The sequence below is a fragment of the Neoarius graeffei genome, chromosome 5 (genome assembly GCF_027579695.1).
Source record: "Neoarius graeffei isolate fNeoGra1 chromosome 5, fNeoGra1.pri, whole genome shotgun sequence".
In the NCBI taxonomy this organism is placed as follows: domain Eukaryota; kingdom Metazoa; phylum Chordata; class Actinopteri; order Siluriformes; family Ariidae; genus Neoarius; species Neoarius graeffei.
Genome location: NC_083573.1, coordinates 40,087,753 through 40,108,636, shown reverse-complemented (window position 1 = coordinate 40,108,636; position 20,884 = coordinate 40,087,753). Strand labels below are relative to the sequence as shown.

The 20,884-nt window shown below is 40.5% G+C and overlaps 1 protein-coding gene across 2 annotated transcripts in view; it reads left to right on the top strand.

Moving 5' to 3' along the window:
* ube2s (ubiquitin-conjugating enzyme E2S) overlaps positions 1–3,638 on the top strand; it is a 29,106-nt gene extending 25,468 nt beyond the window's left edge. For both annotated transcript variants that reach the window (XM_060921683.1, XM_060921682.1), the window contains exon 4: positions 2,029–3,638. In XM_060921683.1, the coding sequence (XP_060777666.1) occupies positions 2,029–2,373 (345 nt within the window). In that variant the 3' untranslated portion in view covers positions 2,374–3,638. The remainder of the gene's footprint in view (positions 1–2,028) is intronic.
* Positions 3,639–20,884: the final 17,246 nt, after the last annotated feature.

Below are 20,884 nucleotides of genomic sequence, written 5' to 3'. Positions count from 1 at the left end.
TTGGAGACCAAGGCCCCGTCCACACGAGTACGCAGCCTCACCCAATACACTGTCGTTTTGAAAAAAATCTCCGTAAACACGGCGTCGTTTCGATTCACTGGAAACGACCCAAAACGCTGTAGTACGTATGCCAGGCCTGTATGTGGTGCTGTGACGCCGCCGCACCAATACACTATAACCGGAAGAGAAGCCATGGAGCATGCGTATAAAGGTCACGTGCTGTTTTTACAAAATAAGCTCATAACACGAAGTTTTGTTGCTCCTCGCAGTAATATAAAAGCAGAAGGTTTTGTTGTAGCAGCCGTAATAGACGGAGTTGTTTCTGCAGTACGAGCACAAGCCTGTAGTCCGCCATTATGACTCGTCTAGCGGCTGAGGTTAAAGGTTAGAGAGGCGGGGCTTATACGTCATTGTTTCTGAAAAAATCCGCTTCGCCGTCCAGACGACTCCGGGCTATCCGGCGTTTTAGGATTTTCCCACTCTGGGACCCGTTTTCAAAAAATACCGTTTTCACACCTTGAAAAAGCCAGCTCCGTCTGGACGTGAGGCCAAAACGATAAAGTATTTATGCGGATTCGACAAAAACGTACTCGTGTGGACGGGGCCCAATAGTGGTTTTCCCAGTTATTTGCTCAGCCGTATGACTCGCCCATGTTACAGCTGCCACATTTTTAAGTCAATTTGCAAATGTTTTCATTGTTTGATGGCTCCCTACAGTTTCGTTCTCAGGTGACCCCAAACAAACTGCTTGAAAATGAACCCTACACTACGTTCAGACTGCAACCTGAAACGACCCATATCCGATTTGTTGTGAAATCTGATTTTTTTTGTTAGGCCGTTCACATTACCAATTATATGAGACTTGTATGCGATCTCCAATATGAACGGAAAACGACCCAAAAGTGTCCCGCATGTGCAAATTGACACGTAATAAGCACATCTACGTAATGCGTAAACAAAAAAAAGCGCACTCTTCAAGTTTAATGATTTTTTGTTTGTTTGTTTAATTATCTGGTTAGTGTTAAAGTGTGAGGTCTCGTGTGTTTTTGTTTCTGAACTGAAATGAAAACGTGTAGCCTGGTAACGAGGGTTGACTCCTAAATGTCTCTCTAATTTCTATATAAGTGCACTACATGTTACTAGGAAGTAATGGATTTTTAAACTCTATATAGTGCACTCGAGCTTCAGTAGGCAGTCATTTGGTATACGGCCACTGTATTACCAAACTCTTAATTCAGGCTTAATAATTTGCACATTTATTTCGTCATATTAAACTTTTTCTACATTTTTAAAAAATATATATTTTAGATTGTTTATAGCCAGCTGAATTCTGCAACTTCTCTCAGCGCTGGCTCAAGGTGCAGAAACACCAGTGCAGTTTGCTATGGAGATGAGGCGAGACCTGGCGATGTGGTTTTTGTGGCGGCGGCGGCGGAACTCACACAATAATCTGATTAATGTGGGCAGCAGAGTAATGAGACCGAAGGTGTCAAATTACTGGAAATTTCCAGAACAATCTTATAATCTTGTAATACAGGATGGTTTAAGTTATAAATCAGTTATAGAAACTGTTTTATTTAATCAGGCTAACAGATCAACATCCAGGTCCCTACCAAATCCACCATTAGCTTGATCAATTCTATAAAAGTCTATTTAAATTCTGAAAACTGTACAAATGTTGTTTTCCACCAAAGAGGCGGGATTAGCCAACGCAGAATAGTGACATTTGTCTCTTGTTGATGACGTGTAGGTCGCATTAATGTGACCTGTCCGGTCAGACTGCAGTCGCATGTGAAAATATCGGATTTAGGACCACATATCCAAGCGGCCTGGGTCGCATGTGGAAAAAAATCGGATCTGTCTCGTTCCGATTGTCAATAACAAATCGGATACAGGTCGCATATGGGCAAAAAAATCGGATATGGGTCGTTTCAGGGTGCAGTCTGAACGTAGTCCTAGATTGCAAAACTGTCCAAAATTAGACCCTGTCTTTCAAGCTCTCATTATATTCTTTCTCTGCTTCCTCAGACCATTAAATGCTTACTGATCCATCCAAATCCAGAGTCAGCTCTAAATGAAGAGGCCGGGAGGTTACTGTTGGAGGACTATGCAGAATATGCCTCACGTGCCCACTTGCTGACAGAGATCCACGCTATGGGAGGAAGCTCGGGAGCGCCAGAGCCTGGTGATGGACCACAGCCCAAGAAACATGCAGGAGATCCAAGCAAACGTGCAATTACAGCCAGTGCTGCAAATACAGTTACTCCAGCCAATGGCACAAATACTAGCAGTGCTAGTGGTACAAGCAGTAGTAACAATGCTGGAGTTGCTAAAAAGAAAACTGACAAAAAACGAGCTTTGAGGCGACTATAATAGTGAAGAATCCTTTTTTTCTTTTTTTGTCAATATAAATATTGAATTGAGACCATATTTTCCACCTTTTTATGATTTCTGTTCTAGAAAATAATCTTTTTACTGGTTTTCTGATCAATACATGAATTCCTTTCATCATGGTTTGTTTCATTCAAACTCTCAGGATTCTGACTTTCATGACTACCGTGTAGATGGAAAACTAAACACATGGAAAGTTTCAATCAAGCATGTATTTATGTCCCCTGAAAAATGTCATAAATAACCATCACCATATCAGTATTTTTCCTCTTGTATTTCAGTGGCTGTTAAACACCGGTCAACATAGTAAGGCTGTTCTTTTTAAAAAGCGACACCAGGGCATCGAGATATCAACCAACCATTCTGATTTGGCCAATGTTTGAGGTAGAAAGGAGCCAGTATGGCATGCATAGGGCACTTTGTAGAAAACCAGCGCTTGTTGATCATGCATGAGAATGCTGTGTGAATAAAATTGCTGATTTCACAGTTTGCTTTTTGCGAAGTGGAAATGGGGCTCCTTGTTTAATTTTCAGTCACGCAAAACATCCCGACACGCTCCATGGATTTTAATTAAACATGAATAAGATCTGAAGATGTGATGCGTCGCCAGGTGTTTCACAGGCACACCTAGATGGTGAGGAAGCTGATGGTTTATGAAGTGATCTAATGAAGTCAATCTTGATTTCACTTGGATAGCATGTGAGGACGGTCCACAGTCCGCCTGTCTAGAAGCTGAGTGATTTTTGTACTAGATTTGGCTGTTTAAATTGAACGGTTTACAGGTGACTCAAGGGTTTCATCCCATTCGAGACTAATCTAACTGGTAAATTCAGAAAGTAGACAAAGTGCAGCTTCATACTTTCACAATATTCTACAGCTGTGTAGTGTGTTTAGAGTAAGAAGTTTAAAAAAAAAAGCATAGAATGGGTTAAATGTGGTCTGAATATAACTTTATAATGTGCTTGGGTTTTTTCTTTCTTTTTTTTTTTTCTTCTGTCATGTCTGTGATTTGTGTTTTCCGTCGGACACATTTTCCAGTTAAACAATGTGCGTGTTGACAGTTTTTTGCTTCTGGGTTTTTGTCAGAGATCTTGTCCATGAACCTGAAGGGATGAATCTTGAAGGTCTTACAAATTATTTTTTATATCTAGAATGAGATGGTCCCTTTTCAATTCAAGAAGCATTTGTGCTGTTGAGCAATCATTGTACTTTTATTTTTAATCCAATAAAGTGACTCGTTTTTAAAATGTTCTAGCTGTAATGCCCCCAAAATGTGTATAAATTGGAACTGAATTCCAGCTGTAGCGTTCTTAAGGGGAATGTCTCATCTTTCCACTCTTGTATCGGTGCATTTAGGTTCAGTACACATCCAACAATGTCCATTTTGTCAACACGGGGGGGGTACAGTTCAAGGAAGCTCTTTTAATGGCTCTGGGCTTTGCGAAGACGATGCATACGGGTAACCTTTTACCATTTTGTGAGGTTCTGTATGGGCTTTGGGGCAGTTGTGTCCATTTAAGTTATTTAAATTAAAAATAAAGTATCTTCTGTTACATAAGAGTTGTTGGACACTTTATTTGCCCTTTTTTATTTATTTTTTTTTTAAGTTGAACTATTTTCTACAACCCCAATTCCAAAAAAGTTGGGATGCTGTGTAAACTGTAAATAAAAACAATGCAATAATTTGCAAATCATGGAAACCCTGTATAGTACAAAGATAACATATGTTGAAACAAATTGTTCTTTAAAATGTATGCGTTTTTTGAATTTATCAGCAACATGTTTCAGAAAAATTGGAACAGCCTAACGAGACAAAGGTATGTCCACGCTTTTTAAAAAATAAAAAGGTTAATTGGCAACAGGTCAGTAACGTGATTGGGTATAAAAAGCATCCCAGAGAAACGGAGTCTCTCAGAACTAAAGATGGGGAGGGGTTCACTGCTCTGTGAAAGATTGCTTGGGCAAACAGTGCAACAATTTTAAATGTTCCTCAATGTAAAACTGCAAAGAATTTGGGGATCATCATTTATGGTCCATAATATCATTAAAGGATTCAGAGAATGGGGTGGCACGGTGGTGTAGTGGTTAGTGCTGTCGCCTCACAGCAAGAAGGTCCGGGTTCAAGCCCCGTGGCTGGCGAGGACCTTTTCTGTGCGGAGTTTGCATGTTCTCCCCATGTCTGCGTGGGTTTGCTCCAGTTTCCCCCACAGTCCAAAGACATGCAGGTTAGGTTAACTGGTGACTCTAAATTGACCGTAGGTGTGAGTGTGAATGGTTGTGTCTGTCAGCCCTGTGATGACCTGGCAACTTGTCTAGGGTGTACCCCCACCTTTCGCCCGTAGTCAGCTGGGATAGGCTCCAGCTTGCCTGTGACCCTGTAGAACAGGATAAAGCGGCTACAGATAATGAGAGGAGAATCTGGAGAAATCTCTGTATGCAAGAGACAAGGCTGAAAACTGACATTAGTTGCGTGTGATCTTCAGGACCTCAGGAGACACTGCATTAAAAGCAGACATGTGTCTGTAGTGGAAATCATTGTATGGGCTCAGGAACACTTCAGAAAAACATCATCTGTGAAAACAGTTCATTACTGCATCCACAAATACAAGTTAAAACCAGATATAAACAATATCCAGAAACACCGCCACCTTCTCTGGGTCCGAGCTATTTTATGATGGACTGAGGCGAAGTAGAAAATTGTCCCGAGGTCTGACGAATCAAAGTAGAAATTCTTTTTAGAAATCATAGACACCACGTCCTCCAGGCTAAAGAGGAGAGGGACCATCCGGCTTATCAGTGCACAGTTCAAAAACCAGCATCTTGTGATGGTATGAAGGTGCATTAGTGCACATGACATGGGTAGCTTGTACATCTGGGAAGGCATCATTAATGCTGAATGATGTATCCACGTTTCAGAACAATATGCTGCCATCCAGACAAAATCTTTTTCAGGGAAGGCCTTCCTTCTTTCAGCAAGACAACGCCAAACTGCTTTCAGCACATATTAAAACTGCATGGTTCTGTCGTAAAAGAGTCCAGGTGCTAAACTGGCCTGTCTGCAATCCAGACCTGCCTTCCATTTAAAACATTTGGCGCATTATGAAACGCAAAATATAACAAAGGAGACTCTGAACTGTTGAACAACTGAAATTGTATATCAGGCAAGAATGGGAAAACATTTCTCTTTCAAAACTACAGCAATTGCTCTCCTCAGTTCCCAAACATTTGCAGTGTTGTTAAAAGTAGAGGTGATGCAACACAGTGGTAAACGTGCCCCTGTCCCGACTTTTCTGAAACGTGCTGCTGACATCAAATTCAAAATGAGCATATATTTTTCAAAAAACAAAATTTTTCAGTTTCAACATTTGATATGTTGTCTTTGTACCATTTTCAATTAAATGTAGGGTTTCCATGATTTGCAAATTATCGCATTGTTTTTATTTACAGTTTACATACTGTCCCAACTTTTTTGGAATTAGGGTTGTATAACAGTGCAGCTCTGATAGTAGTTCCAGTTGTAGTTTGAATGATGGGCTTATATTAATGTGTTCATTCTCACAACTTATTGCTTATTAATGACTAATGTAAAGGGACCTGTCTACATAATATAACTCTAATAATAAACTTTAAGAAAACGTGTTGTTCTTTAACAAACTGTATAATCATTGTTCCAGTGAAGCAGTAAGTACATGTTTGTTCAATGTTTATGAAGGAGTCTTTGGTGTGAGTGCTTTGTAAACACACTGCATGGCCAAAAGTTTTTGAACACCTGACCATCACACTCCTGTACATCCTTTTCTAGATGTTGTCCCCCATTTGCATAATAGCCTCCACTCTTCTGGGATGGCTTTCTACTAGATTTTGGAGCATGACATCAATCAATCAATCAGTCAATCAATCCCCACATTCAGCCACAAGAGCATCAGTAAGGTCAGGCACTGATGTTGAGTGAGGAGGTCTGGTGCAGTCAGTGTTCCAGCTCATCCCAAAGGTGTTCAGTGGGGCTGAGGTCAGCTCTGTGTGCAGGCCACCCAAGTTCCTCCACTCCAGCCTTGGCAAAACGTGTCCATGGCACACACTTTGTGCACAGGGGCATTGTCATGCCAGAACAGGATTGGGCCTCTTGGTTCCAGTGAAGGGAAATGGTAACGCTACAGCATGCAGAGACATCCTATCCAATTGTGTGCCTCCAACTTTGTGACAACAGTTTGGAGAAGAACCACAGATCGGTCTGATGGTAAGGTGTCCACAAACTTTTGGCTGTATACTTCTGTCAGCAGAAAGAATCCCACACTTTTGTGGAGTGACAAAGTACACTACCGTTCAAAAGTTTGGGGTCACCCAGACAATTTTGTGTTTTCCATGAAAAGTCACACTTTTATTTACCACCATAAGTTGTAAAATGAATAGAAAATATAGTCGAGACATTTTTCTGGCCATTTTGAGCATTTAATCGACCCCACAAATGTGATGCTCCAGAAACTCAATCTGCTCAAAGGAAGGTCAGTTTTATAGCTTCTCTAAAGAGCTCAACTGTTTTCAGCTGTGCTAACATGATTGTACAAGGGTTTTCTAATCATCCATTAGCCTTCTGAGGCAATGAGCAAACACATTGTACCATTAGAACACTGGAGTGAGAGTTGCTGGAAATGGGCCTCTATACACCTATGGAGATATTGCACCAAAAACCAGACATTTGCAGCTAGAATAGTCATTTACCACATTAGCAATGTATAGAGTGGATTTCTGATTAGTTTAAAGTGATCTTCATTAAAAAGAACAGTGCTTTTCTTTCAAAAATAAGGAAATTTCAAAGTGACCCCAAACTTTTGAACGGTAGTGTATTTGTTTTGTAATTTGAGGCTTCTCTCCAAATTTTCTGGCACTCTGCAGTACTTTGCTTATGATCTGAAATCAGTAATCACATGTTAAATGTTATATGTTAGAGAGGGGGAAAATAAATCATGTAACTTATAACGCTGGCAATTTATTACATCTAGAACATTGCTAAAATGTGTGACTGCCTGGGACAACCTCTTGGATGTCGCTGAGCCTGAATTATGGTAAAAAGCTTGAAGAATCATGTCTATAATACACTCACACACTTTAAGAAAATTTGATAGCCTTTATTTCACTAAATCTGTGTAGAAATGTTTTTTATTAACCTGTTTTGCAACCACTGCCCCAACTCTATAGGGCTGTGTGATCACATCTATTGTGATGGTAATGAGGATTTAGAACATTTAGTTTCTTGCAAACCATCTGGAGAGGATAAGTGCCTGAAGGCTGTAACCCAAAGACATCAGCAGATGCTGGGAATTTTCCTGGCTGATACCCTGCCAGGACAGCCATTTTTTGACTGCTGTTCCTCCCTAGGCCATTTAGTTTTTAGTTTTGTGAAATGCCAGCTCATTTTGGGTTTGTTTCGAGTGAGGATCAGTCTTCATTTTAGTATTGAAAAGCTGCATATCTGCTATAGTGCTATCTTTCAGATGCAGTCACACCCATTGAGCTTAAGCAAAATACAAAACCACCCTTCATGCTTTTTAGCAAACAGGCTTTTCTGTTCCTGACATGTATTAAAGCTATACTGCCGTTCAGATTTGTCAAGTGCAGGTCATAAAAAGAATTTTCCCTGACACCCAATTATTTTTGTTTAATGGACCGAAAGCTACTGAATTTGAATCACAGACTTCCAATTTTATTAGTTTTTAAAAAAAAAAATAGAATAATTAATGAATTTAGGGCCATGTGGCCCTAAATTCTCTGCTATTTTTGCCTGCTTCACCATGACCCAATTCAAGATACTACGCCATGTATCACGTGGTGGGCTTTCCCTGTTCGCACAAGGCATTGTGGGATACAAATTTGAAACAGGAGAGAAAAATGGAGGACGTGAGTGTGTGAATGAAACGTGAAAGACCGACTACAGTAACGGAAAGTGAGAAGAAAAGACGTTATGTTGTGAAGGAAAGGAAACGCAGGAGCAAACTAATAAATATTGGTGGTCAGCGAGCACCTCGGTGTGATCAGCTGTTCGTTTAGCGACAGAATGATGGAACTGTCAGTGCGTGGTCAAATGTAAACCTGTAGATGGCAGTAATGCAACACTGGATACCAGTTGCCTTAAAACCAAAAAGAAGAAGAAGAAGGTAAACCTGCGCATGCGCACACGGACTTCCTCTGTCTGCTTGACTGTGTGAAGCGAGCAATTTCATGCACATTATTTGCTTGGGAATCCCTTCAAATTAAATAACTTCCCAGCCATAGAATGGCCTGATATTTTGTGAGATATTACAGAAACAAACATACATTGGGCAGCATGGTGATTGATTGATTGATTGATTGATTGATTGATTGATTGATTGATTCCGAACAGTAAAGAAGATATAAAACAAACAAAAAATAAAAAATGTAATCATCAAAACATCGTCATAAACAGAATAGCGTAGCCACAAGGCAATAACATAATAATGTTCGGAAAGGATTAGGAAGAAGTAAATAACTTATCAAATCCTAACCCTCTATACCACCGCTAATCAAACGTCACTTTCCACCATAATAAACTATATATACAAAAGAAAGCAAAATCAACAACAAAAAAAACATACCAGCATACCAAGACATACTAACATGGTATAATATCATCCAAATCAAATCATATATATAGAAATACTTATTCTATGCATACACTACCGTTCAAAAGTTTGGGGTCACCCAGACAATTTTGTGTTTTCCATGAAAAGTCACACTTTTATTTACCACCATAAGTTGTAAAATGAATAGAAAATATAGTCAAGACATTTTTCTGGCCATTTTGAGCATTTAATCGACCCCACAAATGTGATGCTCCAGAAACTCAATCTGCTCAAAGGAAGGTCAGTTTTATAGCTTCTCTAAAGAGCTCAACTGTTTTCAGCTGTGCTAACATGATTGTACAAGGGTTTTCTAATCATCCATTAGCCTTCTGAGGCAATGAGCAAACACATTGTACCATTAGAACACTGGAGTGATAGTTGCTGGAAATGGGCCTCTATACACCTATGGAGATATTGCACCAAAAACCAGACATTTGCAGCTAGAATAGTCATTTACCACATTAGCAATGTATAGAGTGGATTTCTGATTAGTTTAAAGTGATCTTCATTGAAAAGAACAGAGCTTTTCTTTCAAAAATAAGGACATTTCAAAGTGACCCCAAACTTTTGAACGGTAGTGTATACACACACATGCAATACATATATACAGTACATACATATACACCTACCTATAACTATACACATCCATACGTACACAGACGGCAGCACGGTAGTGTAGTGGTTAGCGCTGTCGCCTCACAGCAAGAAGGTCCGGGTTCGAGCCCCATGGCCGGCGAAGGCCTTTCTGTGCGGAGTTTGCATGTTCTCCCCGTGTCCGCGTGGGTTTCCTCCGGGTGCTCTGGTTTCCCCCACAGTCCAAAGACATGCAGGTTAGGTTAACTGGTGACTCTAAATTGACCGTAGGTGTGAATGTGAGTGTGAATGGTTGTCTGTGTCTATGTGTCAGCCCTGTGATGACCTGGCGACTTGTCCAGGGTGTACCCCGCCTTTCGCCCGTAGTCAGCTGGGATAGGCTCCAGCTTGCCTGCGACCCTGTAGAACAGGATAAAGCGGCTAGAGATAATGAGATGAGATGAGATGAGATGAGATGAGATGAGACGTGCACAGACACCCATATCATAATTATGCATATTATGCTTATATATTATATACAGTTATGCACTATACATACATACATATATATACAAATACTTTTTATATAATATATCCATATGTACTCATACCCACATATATACACTTATATTATTAATAGCATGTTATTGTAATTCCTCCTCCCTATACCTCGTAAAGATCTGTTCCTTATACCTTTTTTTGAGCTGGTTTATAGTTGTACATTTCATGAGCTCCACATTCAAACTGTTCCATAGCTTTACTCCACAAATAGAGATACTGAACATTTTTAACGTTGTCCTAGCACTGCGAATTTTAAATTTCAATTTCCCCCTAAAATAATAGCCCCCCTCTCTATCCGAGAACATTATTTGGATATTCCTTGGTACTTTATAATTCCTTACTTTGTACATTACTAAGGCAGTTTTATATTCTATAATCTCATCTCATCTCATTATCTGTAGCCGCTTTATCCTGTTCTACAGGGTCGCGGGCAAGCTGGAGCCTATCCCAGCTGACTACGGGCGAAAGGCGGGGTACACCCTGGACAAGTCGCCAGGTCATCACAGGGCTGACACATAGACACAGACAACCATTCACACTCACATTCACACCTACGGCCAATTTAGAGTCACCAGTTAACCTAACCTGCATGTCTTTGGACTGTGGGGGAAACCGGAGCACCCGGAGGAAACACACGTGGACACGGGGAGAACATGCAAACTCCGCACAGAAAGGCCCTCGCCGGCCACGGGGCTCGAACCCGGACCTTCTTGCTGTGAGGCGACAGCGCTAACCACTACACCACCGTGCCGCTCGTCCCCAGATTTATACAATGAAATTACTTTTGCTATTTTCATATTGCTTGGAAATGTACCGGTTTGAAATGACAAGTTACAGATGTATGTTAATGCTTTAGAAATCCCACCAATAATAGTTTTACTAGTTTATGGTGGTGTAGTGGTTAGCACTGTGTCCTCACAGCAAGAAGGTTCTGGGTTCGAACCCAGCGGCCGACGAGGGCCTTTCTGTGTGGAGTGTGCATGTTCTCCCCGTGTCTGCTTGGGTTTCCTCCCACAGTCCAAAGACATGCAGGTTAAGTTAATTGGTGGCTCTAAATTGACCGTGAATGTGAATGGTTGGTGAATGTGAATGGTTGTTTATGTCTCTATGTGTGTGTCAGCCCTGCGATGAGCTGGCGACTTGTCCAAGGCGTACCCTGCCTCTCACCCATGGTCAGCTGGGATAGGCTCTGGCTTGCCTCCTGCGACCCCACACGGGATAAGCGGGTACAGATAAAACAAACAAACATACATACATCTCAATGACCAAATTTCAGAGGGAACTAAATTCACTAATTTTATGAAATTGAAAGCCTGTCTAGCTTTAATGGGTTGTATCCTGTGGTTTACACTGTCATCATACTAGTGTATCAACATTTTGTCTATCTTTTTAAATGATTGTGTTTATTCACTCTCATACTTCTGCTTTACACTGCAAAAAATGATATCTTAGCAAGTGAAAATATCTTGAAGATAGTTAAAACGATCTTGGATTTCCTATTAGAAGAATACAAGACACCAATTCTGAGATCATTAAACCTAGTTCTAGATTGCAACCAACTTATTCTAAGATGTCTTCTCAAGTAAAAATATCTGTCCATGCAGCAAGATGATTTCACTAGTATTAAGTCATTTACTCCTCAAATTCAGTTTTCAATTTTTTGCAGTGTATTTGAACATTTCTTTGATCCTTGTGAAGTAGCAGCATACTGAGGCACCACTTATACTAATAAACTCTGGATATTTCGTTAAAATTTAAGTCAAAGTCCCTTTCATGCCAGAATCTGATCTTCCAAGACAGTCTCCTGTCCCAGTACTAACCAACTCTTTAAGGCGTATGGTTGTGGCGCCGATCTCCGTTTCGATAGCCCTCGGCCTCTCGCCTATACAGCTAGGGTTACAGTGCGGGGCTAGTCCTCTGGTAACCACGAGAGTTTGACTTCTCCACTCACATCTGTATTGCAGCATGCCTTGCCAGACGGTAGTAAGTACCATTTTTATGATGGTCTTTGGTATAACTCAACTGTGAGTAGAACTCGCAATCTCCCGGTCGAGAGGCAGACACACTAACCACTAGGCCAACTCATGGTCCATTAAATTTTACCAGCTACAGTAATTGGTATGACTGTGAAGCAAGCACATTACTATTATCCATTAAACCACTTTTCTGATGCACTACTTCTCCTGCAGTTTTTGAGATACTGACCCCAAACCAGCTTCAACTCATCCATCATATGCCCGCATAGTGTGCTTGTACACAGCTATTGGAAACACACACACATTCTTTCACTTTTCTGTCTTTTTTTGCCCCATAAAAATACATGGAGTTTCCCTCAAAACATGCATGTACTCAACTATGGCCTGCACTCCTCTTTTTCTTGCTTTTCATCCAACTCTTTTTCTCCCATTGGTGGCAATGCATTTTCGGCCCCATAGAAATACAACCCCGATTCCAAAAAAGTTGGGACAAAGTACAAATTGTAAATAAAAACGGAATGCAATTATGTGGAAGTTTCAAAATTCCATATTTTATTCAGAATAGAACATAGATGACATATCAAATGTTTAAACTGAGAAAATGTATCATTTAAAGAGAAAAATTAGGTGATTTTAAACTTCATGACAAAAACACATCTCAAAAAAGTTGGGACAAGGCCATGTTTACCACTGTGAGACATCCCCTTTTCTCTTTACAACAGTCTGTAAACGTCTGGGGACTGAGGAGACAAGTTGCTCAAGTTTAGGGATAGGAATGTTAACCCATTCTTGTCTAATGTAGGATTCTAGTTGCTCAACTGTCTTAGGTCTTTTTTGTCGTATCTTCCGTTTTATGATGCGCCAAATGTTTTCTATGGGTGAAAGATCTGGACTGCAGGCTGGCCAGTTCAGTACCCGGACCCTTCTTCTACACAGCCATGATGCTGTAATTGATGCAGTGTGTGGTTTGATATTGTCATGTTGGAAAATGCAAGGTCTTCCCTGAAAGAGACGTCGTCTGGATGGGAGCATATGTTGCTCTAGAACCTGGATATACCTTTCAGCATTGATGGTGTCTTTCCAGATGTGTAAGCTGCCCATGCTACACACACTAATGCAACCCCATACCATCAGAGATGCAGGCTTCTGAACTGAGCGCTGATAACAACTTGGGTCGTCCTTCTCCTCTTTAGTCCGAATGACACGGCGTCCCTGATTTCCATAAAGAACTTCAAATTTTGATTAGTCTGACCACAGAACAGTTTTCCACTTTGCCACAGTCCATTTTAAATGAGCCTTGGCCCAGAGAAGACGTCTGCGCTTCTGGATCATGTTTAGATACGGCTTCTTCTTTGAACTATAGAGTTTTAGCTGGCAACGGTGGATGGCACGGTGAATTGTGTTCACAGATAATGTTCTCTGGAAATATTCCTGAGCCCATTTTATGATTTCCAATACAGAAGCATGCCTGTATGTGATGCAGTGCCGTCTAAGGGCCCGAAGATCACGGGCACCCAGTATGGTTTTCCGGCCTTGACCCTTACGCACAGAGATTCTTCCAGATTCTCTGAATCTTTTGATGATATTATGCACTGTAAATGATGATATGTTTAAACTCTTTGCAATTTTATACTGTCGAACTCCTTTCTGATATTGCTCCACTAATTGTCAGCGCAGAATTAGGGGGATTGGTGATCCTCTTCCCATCTTTACTTCTGAGAGCCGCTGCCACTCCAAGATGCTCTTTTTATACCCAGTCATGTTAATGACCTATTGCCAATTGACCTAATGAGTTGCAAGTTGGTCCTCCAGCTGTTCCTTTTTTGTACCTTTAACTTTTCCAGCCTCTTATCGCCCCGTCCCAACTTCTTTGAGATGTGTTGCTGTCATGAAATTTCAAATGAGCCAATATTTGGCATGAAATTTCAAAATGTCTCACTTTCGACATTTGATATGTTGTCTATGTTCTATTGTGAATACAATATCAGTTTTTGAGATTTGTAAATTATTGCATTCCGTTTTTATTTACAATTTGTACTTTGTCCCAACTTTTTTGGAATCGGGGTTGTATACGACCACACACCAAACTGTCCCATTCAGTCATGATTCTTGCAACAGCCATCAAACTTCATCCCAACAACACAACCATCTATCAGGGGCTGCATTCTGGGCGGCACGGTGGTGTACTGGTTAGCACTGTCGCCTCACAGCAAGAAGGTATGGGTTCAAGCCCAGTGGCTGACAGGGGGGCCTTTCTGTGTGGAGTTTGCATGTTCTCCCCGTGTCCGCGTGGGTTTCCTCCGGGTGCTCCGGTTTCCCCCACAGTCCAAAGGCATGCAGGTTAGGTTAACGTGGGGCAGCCTTGGGCTGAAGTGCCCTTGAGCAAGGTACCTAACTGCTCCCTGGGTGCTGTAGTGTGGCTGCCCGCTGCTCTGGGTGTGTGTGTGTGTGTGTGTGTGTGTTCACTGCTTCAGATGGGTTAAATGCAGAGGATGAATTTCACTGGGCTTGAGTGTACATGTGACAAATAAAGGCTTCTTCTGTTATTCTTTTTGTTTTTTTGTGCTGCAGGGGAGCAATTACATTTGCATTTTCTTCAGGAAATGCACTTTTCTAGTTTCTTTATAAAACTGCACAAATTGGACTTGGGATGACTGATTTTGTATTTAAAACAAAAAGTAGTCACATCAAATATTGGCATTATTTATTACTGTTTAATACTCTTTATAATATCTTTTTTTTTAATGTGTGATTTCATAATTTTCAGGAAATCTTTGCTGTACAGCAGTTCTTTGCATGTGCCAAAGACTTTTGCACAGTAACATATGCTACCCAAGCTCTAAATGTTCAACCCCAATTCCAAAAAAGTTGGGACATTGTGTAAAACATAAACAAAAACAGAATGTGACCATTTGCAAATCATGAAAACCATATATTTCATTGAAAATAGTACAAAGACAACATATCAAATGTTGAAACTGAAATTTTATTGTTTTTTGAAAAATATATGCTCATTTTGAATTTGATGTCAACAACATGTTTCAAAAATGTTGGGACAGGGGCAACAAAAGACTGAAAAACTTGTGTAATGCAAAAAAAACCCTAATTTGGTTAATTGGCAACAGGTCAGTAACATGATTGGGTATAAAAAAAGAGCATCCCAGAGAGGCCGAGTCTCTCAGAAGTAAAGATGGGGAGGGGTTCACCGCTCTGTGAAAGACTGCGTGGGCAAACAGTGCAACAATTTAAGAATAACGTTCCTCAATGTAAAACTGCAAAGAATTTGGGGATCACATAATCTATGGTCCATAATATCATTAAAAGATTCAGAGAATCTGGAGAAATCTCTGTATGCAAGAGACAAGGCTGAAAACTGACACTGGATGCCTGTGATCTTCAGGCCCTCAGGCGACACTGCATTAAAAGCAGACATGTGTCTGTAGTGGAAATCACTGTATGGGCTCAGGAACACTTCAGAAAAACATCATCTGTGAAAACAGTTCATTACTGCATCCACAAATACAAGTTAAAACCAGATATAAACAATATCCAGAAACACCGCCACCTTCTCTGGGTCCGAGCTCTTTTACGATGGACTGAGGTGAAATGGAAAATTGTCCCGAGGTCTGACAAATCAAAGGTAGAAATTCTTTTTAGAAATCATGGACACCACATCCTCCAGGCTAAAGAGGCGAGGGACCATCCAGCTTGTTATCAGTGCACAGTTCTAAAGCCAGCATCTGTGATAGTATGAGGGTGCATTAGGGCACATGACATGGGTAGCTTGTACATCTGGAAAGGCATCATTCATGCTGAATGATATATATACATTTCAGAGCAATATGCTGCCATCCAGACAAAATCTTTTTCATGGAAGGCCTTCCTTCTTTCAGCAAGACAATGCAAAACCACTTTCAGCACATAATTAAAACTGCATGGCTCTGTTGTAAAAGAGTCCAGGTGCTAAACTGGCCTTCCTGCAGTTCAGACCTGTCTCCTATTTAAAATATTTGGCGCATTATGAAGCGCAAAATACAACAAAGGAGACTCTGAACTGTTGAACAACTGAAATTGTATATCAGGCAAGAATGGGACAACATTTCTCTTTCAAAACTACAGCAGTTGGTCTCCTCAGTTCCCAAATGTTTACAGAGCGTTGTTAAAAGTAGAGGTGATGCAGCACAGTGATAAGCATGCCCCTGTTCCAACTTTTTTGAAACGTGTTGCTGACATCAAATTCAGAATGAGCATATATTTTTCAAAAAACAATAAAATTTCTCAGTTTCAACATTTGATATGTTGTCTTTGTACTATTTTCAATGAAATATTGGGTTTCCATGACTTGCAAATTATCACATTCTGTTTTTATTTATGTTTTACACAGTGTCCCAACATTTTTGGAATTGGAGTTGTACAAAAAAAAACCCATTTTAAATAAATCATCACAATGTCCTTATACCATTTGCATGGATGCTAGGTATTTCATGTTGACTTATGTACTTGCTAATTATGTGCTAAGGAATCTCAACTTTTTTATACCCTGTGACTCAAACTGCAGCTGTTGTTAGCAATAGCTTCTAACACTGAGACTAGATTCACATATTTTTGAACATTTAGATGTATATTTTCTTTGAGTCATTGTAGAAAATTTATATATACAGTGCCCGCCATCATTATTGGCACCCCTTGTAAAGAGTAGTAGTGGGGGGGGGGGGGGGGGGGGGGATTAAAAAAATCCACCTTTTAGTGAAGTGGCTTTATCTCACAGTGGAAAAATTAGAAAAATCCAACCTTTAATTGAACTAAAGATTTGATTGAAATAAATTATTATTCAGAGAAAAACAAATCCCTCATCAATAAATAATTATTTGCAACACACATGTGCCATTATTATTGGCACCCCTGGGAATTATGGTGAACACAATGTAACTGAAGCATGTTTCCCATTAAATTGTCCATTTTTGAGTTGATTGGAGTGTGTAGGAACTTTCAAGCTGTAATCCATGACTTCCTGATTAACTGGGGTACAAATATGAGGTGACACAGAGGCCAAACTCCCTTAGTCATCCATCAACATGGGAAAGATAAGAGAACACACAAACCAAATGAGGGAGAAGTGTGTTGACCTTCATAAGTCAGGGAATGGTTATTTAAAAAAAAATAGCTACTTGCATGAAAATCCGCATTTCTACTGGTTGGGCAGGTGACACGGTAGTACAGTGGTTAGCACTGTTGCCTTACAGCAAGAAGGTTCTGGGTTTGAGCCCCTTGGCTGACTGGGGCCCTTCTGTGCAGTTTGCATGTTCAACTTGTGCTTGCATGGGTTTGTTCCGGTTGGAAACCGGATTGTGTGTGTGTGTGTACCAACCACCAGACGAAGGTTTGGGTCCCTCTGGTGTGCTTTAATCAACTCAAGAGAATTAATGGAACCTAGTTGATGGCTTCCTGGATTGCTGACCCTCAGCTATCAGCTATGAGGATGGTTATAGATGACTATTAGGGCAATAAGAAAAAAGTGGACACCAACCAGAACTGTTACAAATTTGCCAAGAAGAGGACCCAAGTTTATTTTGCCCCATGTACAGTGAGGAGGGTAAGAGAGTATATATATCTCCAAGGATCACTGTTGGTGAATTACATTAAAAAGTTAAATCTTGCAGTCTCCAAGTCTCCAAAACCACCATCAGATGCCACCTCCATGCCAACAGATTATTTGGAAGGTATGCCAGAAAAAAAGCCTTTTCTGTCAGTTAACCACAAACATAAGCACCTGGAGTTTGTGAAATGCTACTACAGCTTTGTCTGGAACCATGTTCTATGGTCTGATGTAACAAAAATGGAGCTTTTTGGCAATAAACACTCAAGGTGGGTTTGGTGTAAAAAGAAGGACGGCTATAATGAAAAGAACCCGATCCCAACTGTAAAATATGATGGAGATTCTGTGATGTTTTGGGGCTATTTTTCCTTCAAAGGCACTGGAAACCTTGTTAGGGTACATGGCATCATGGACTCCATGAAATACCAGGACATTTTAAATCACAATCTGGCTGCAGTGTCAGGAAACTAAAACTGGTTCATCAGTGGATCTTCCAGCAGGACAATGATCCAAACCACATGTCCAGATCAACACAAAAATGGTTCATTGACCACAGAATCAAACTTCTGCCATGGCCATCTCAGTCCCCTGACCTGAACCCCAGTGAAAACCTGTGGGGTGAGCTGAAGAGGACAGAGAGTGCACAAGAGAGGGCTGAGGACCCTGGAGGATGTGGAGAGATTGTGTAAAGAGGAACGGTCTCATATGTCTTGCCCTGTATCTCCAACTTTATAAAATGTTATAGGAGAGACTCAGTGCTGTTTTACTGGCAAACAGAGGTTGTACAAAGTATTCAATGCAGGGCTTTCAGTCATAGTGGCACGTTTTTTTTTTCATGAAAATAATTATTTCTTAATGAGGGATTTGTTTTTCTCTGAATACATTTATTTCAATTAAAGGTTGGATTTTTCTCATTTTTTTTCAGTATGAGATGAAGCTACTTAACCAAAAGATGAATTTTTCTAACCCTTTTTACTAACTTTACAAGGTAAAGACACTGTATATATATATTTTTTACAAGGGCCAAATGGCACCCAACTGTGGAATCCCCTACCTAATACTGAGCTTGGTTGTTCATTGTAGTAGGCTTATTAAAGCACTTTCTCAGCAGGACTAATTGCCAGCAATTTTCCTTGAAGTACATTTTAAGAAGACTCATTAGCCTTATTTAGCTAACTTAGCTAGGCCATGCCATTTGAGTATTTGCTTTTTTCAATATTGCTCTCTCCATCATCACAATCACACCAGCTGATTTGGAAGTGACTCTTATTTTTGAACACTTTGTTGCAACTGCCAGTAAAGCTTTTAAAAATATTTTCTTGAGAAATTAGCTGTGAAAGTTTCAGTGGCAGCTCTGAGAGCAAAAGAAAAAGGCAGAACAAACCATTTTACAAAATTAAGCAAATATTCACTTGTCTGATCATTTGCATATAATGAATATGCCTAGTTTTTTAACCATCAGAGTTTGATCAGATGGACCTACAGAATTTCACATGGGTTTATTATGTCAATGGTTTTTAAACCTTCCTGGGTCCCTCACATGGCCTGAACCAGGGATAGATTCCAACAGGACATCAGGGCTGCTATGCAGAGTGTGTGTGTGTGTGTGTGTGTGTGTGTGTGTGAGAGAGAGAGAGAGAGAGAGAGAGAGAGAGAGAGAGAGAGAGAGATCTGTCCTAGTGTGAGGCGTGAGATGGAATGCAAGGAATGCAAATGGAAGAAATGGAGAAGAAGAAAATGGAGCGCCTCACCAGGAAAATTCCCAAACTTCCCATTGGCCAGTTCACTCCTGAGCTTGGATGGAGTCTATAACTCACTATGGCTTTGACTGTAACTTTGATGAACAAGGACCACTGTCACTGGAATTTGTAGGGATTTAGTTGAGGTATCACAAGTCCAAGACTGGGAAACTGTAATCTCTGAACCAGGCCTTCTGCTGCTGCTTTGATTTTAAATACCACTTGCAGTATCTTAGAAAATAAGTCATTTCATTCATTAAATGTCCATAACGCTGATCCAGAAGAGCTGGAGCCAATCCCAGCCGACACTGGGCAAGAGGTGGGGTACACCCTGGACAGATCGCCAGGTTGCCGACAGGGCGAACACAGAGAGATAGACAGGGCTAAAGTTACCTGAGCAAAAGCCCATTTGTTCTCTTTGGCTGAGCTGCCCCTCTGGAGGAAAAATTTTTTTTTCACTGCCTGGCCAAACAAAAAGTCACTGTTGGATTTAAAGAAACAAATACTTAAGAGCATTTGATTGGGTAATTACATACTGCAGTAATTAATATGTATTCGCTAGCAACAATTCTTGTAACCCTAACTGATGCAGTGAGTAGCTTCTCATTTCTTTAACGATCATGTCAGAAGATGTATCCTGTGGTTATGGGAAAGATGTTACTCTGTTTCAGAAGGGTCAAATTATTGGCCTCCATCAAGCAAAGAAAACAACTAAGGAGATTGATGAAGTTACTGGAGTTGGGTTAAGAACTGTCCAACGCATTATTAAAACCTGGAAGGATAGTGGTGAACTGTCAACTTTGTAGAAGAAATGTGGTCAGAAAAAAAAATCCAGACTTACTATGATCAGAGATCACTTAAACACTTGGTGAATTCGAATCATAAATAATCGACAGTAGAACTCACGGCTATGCTTAATAGTGAAAGTAAGAGCATTTCCACATGTATGATGTGATGAGAGCTCACAGGATTGGGACTAAACAGCTGTGTGGCCATAAGAAAACCACTTGTTAGTGAGACTAATCAGAAGAAAAAGCTTCAGTTTGAGCATAAAGATTGGATTCTGGAGTAATGAAAAAAGGTCATGTGGTGTGATGAGTCCAGATTTATCCTAATCCTGAGTGATGGGTACATCAGTATAAGAAGGGAAGCACATGAAGCGATGCACCCATCATGCATAGTGGCCACTGTACAAGCCTCTGGAGGCAGTGTTGTGATCTGGATGTTGCTTCAGTTGGTCAGGTCGAGGCTCAGCAACATTATGTGGCAATAAAATGTAGTTAGCTGACGATCTGAATGTACTGAATGACCAGGTTATCACATCAATGTTTTTTATTCTTCCCTGATGGTATGGGCATATGCCAAGATGACAATGCCAGGATTCATCAGGCTCAAACTGTGAAAGAGTGG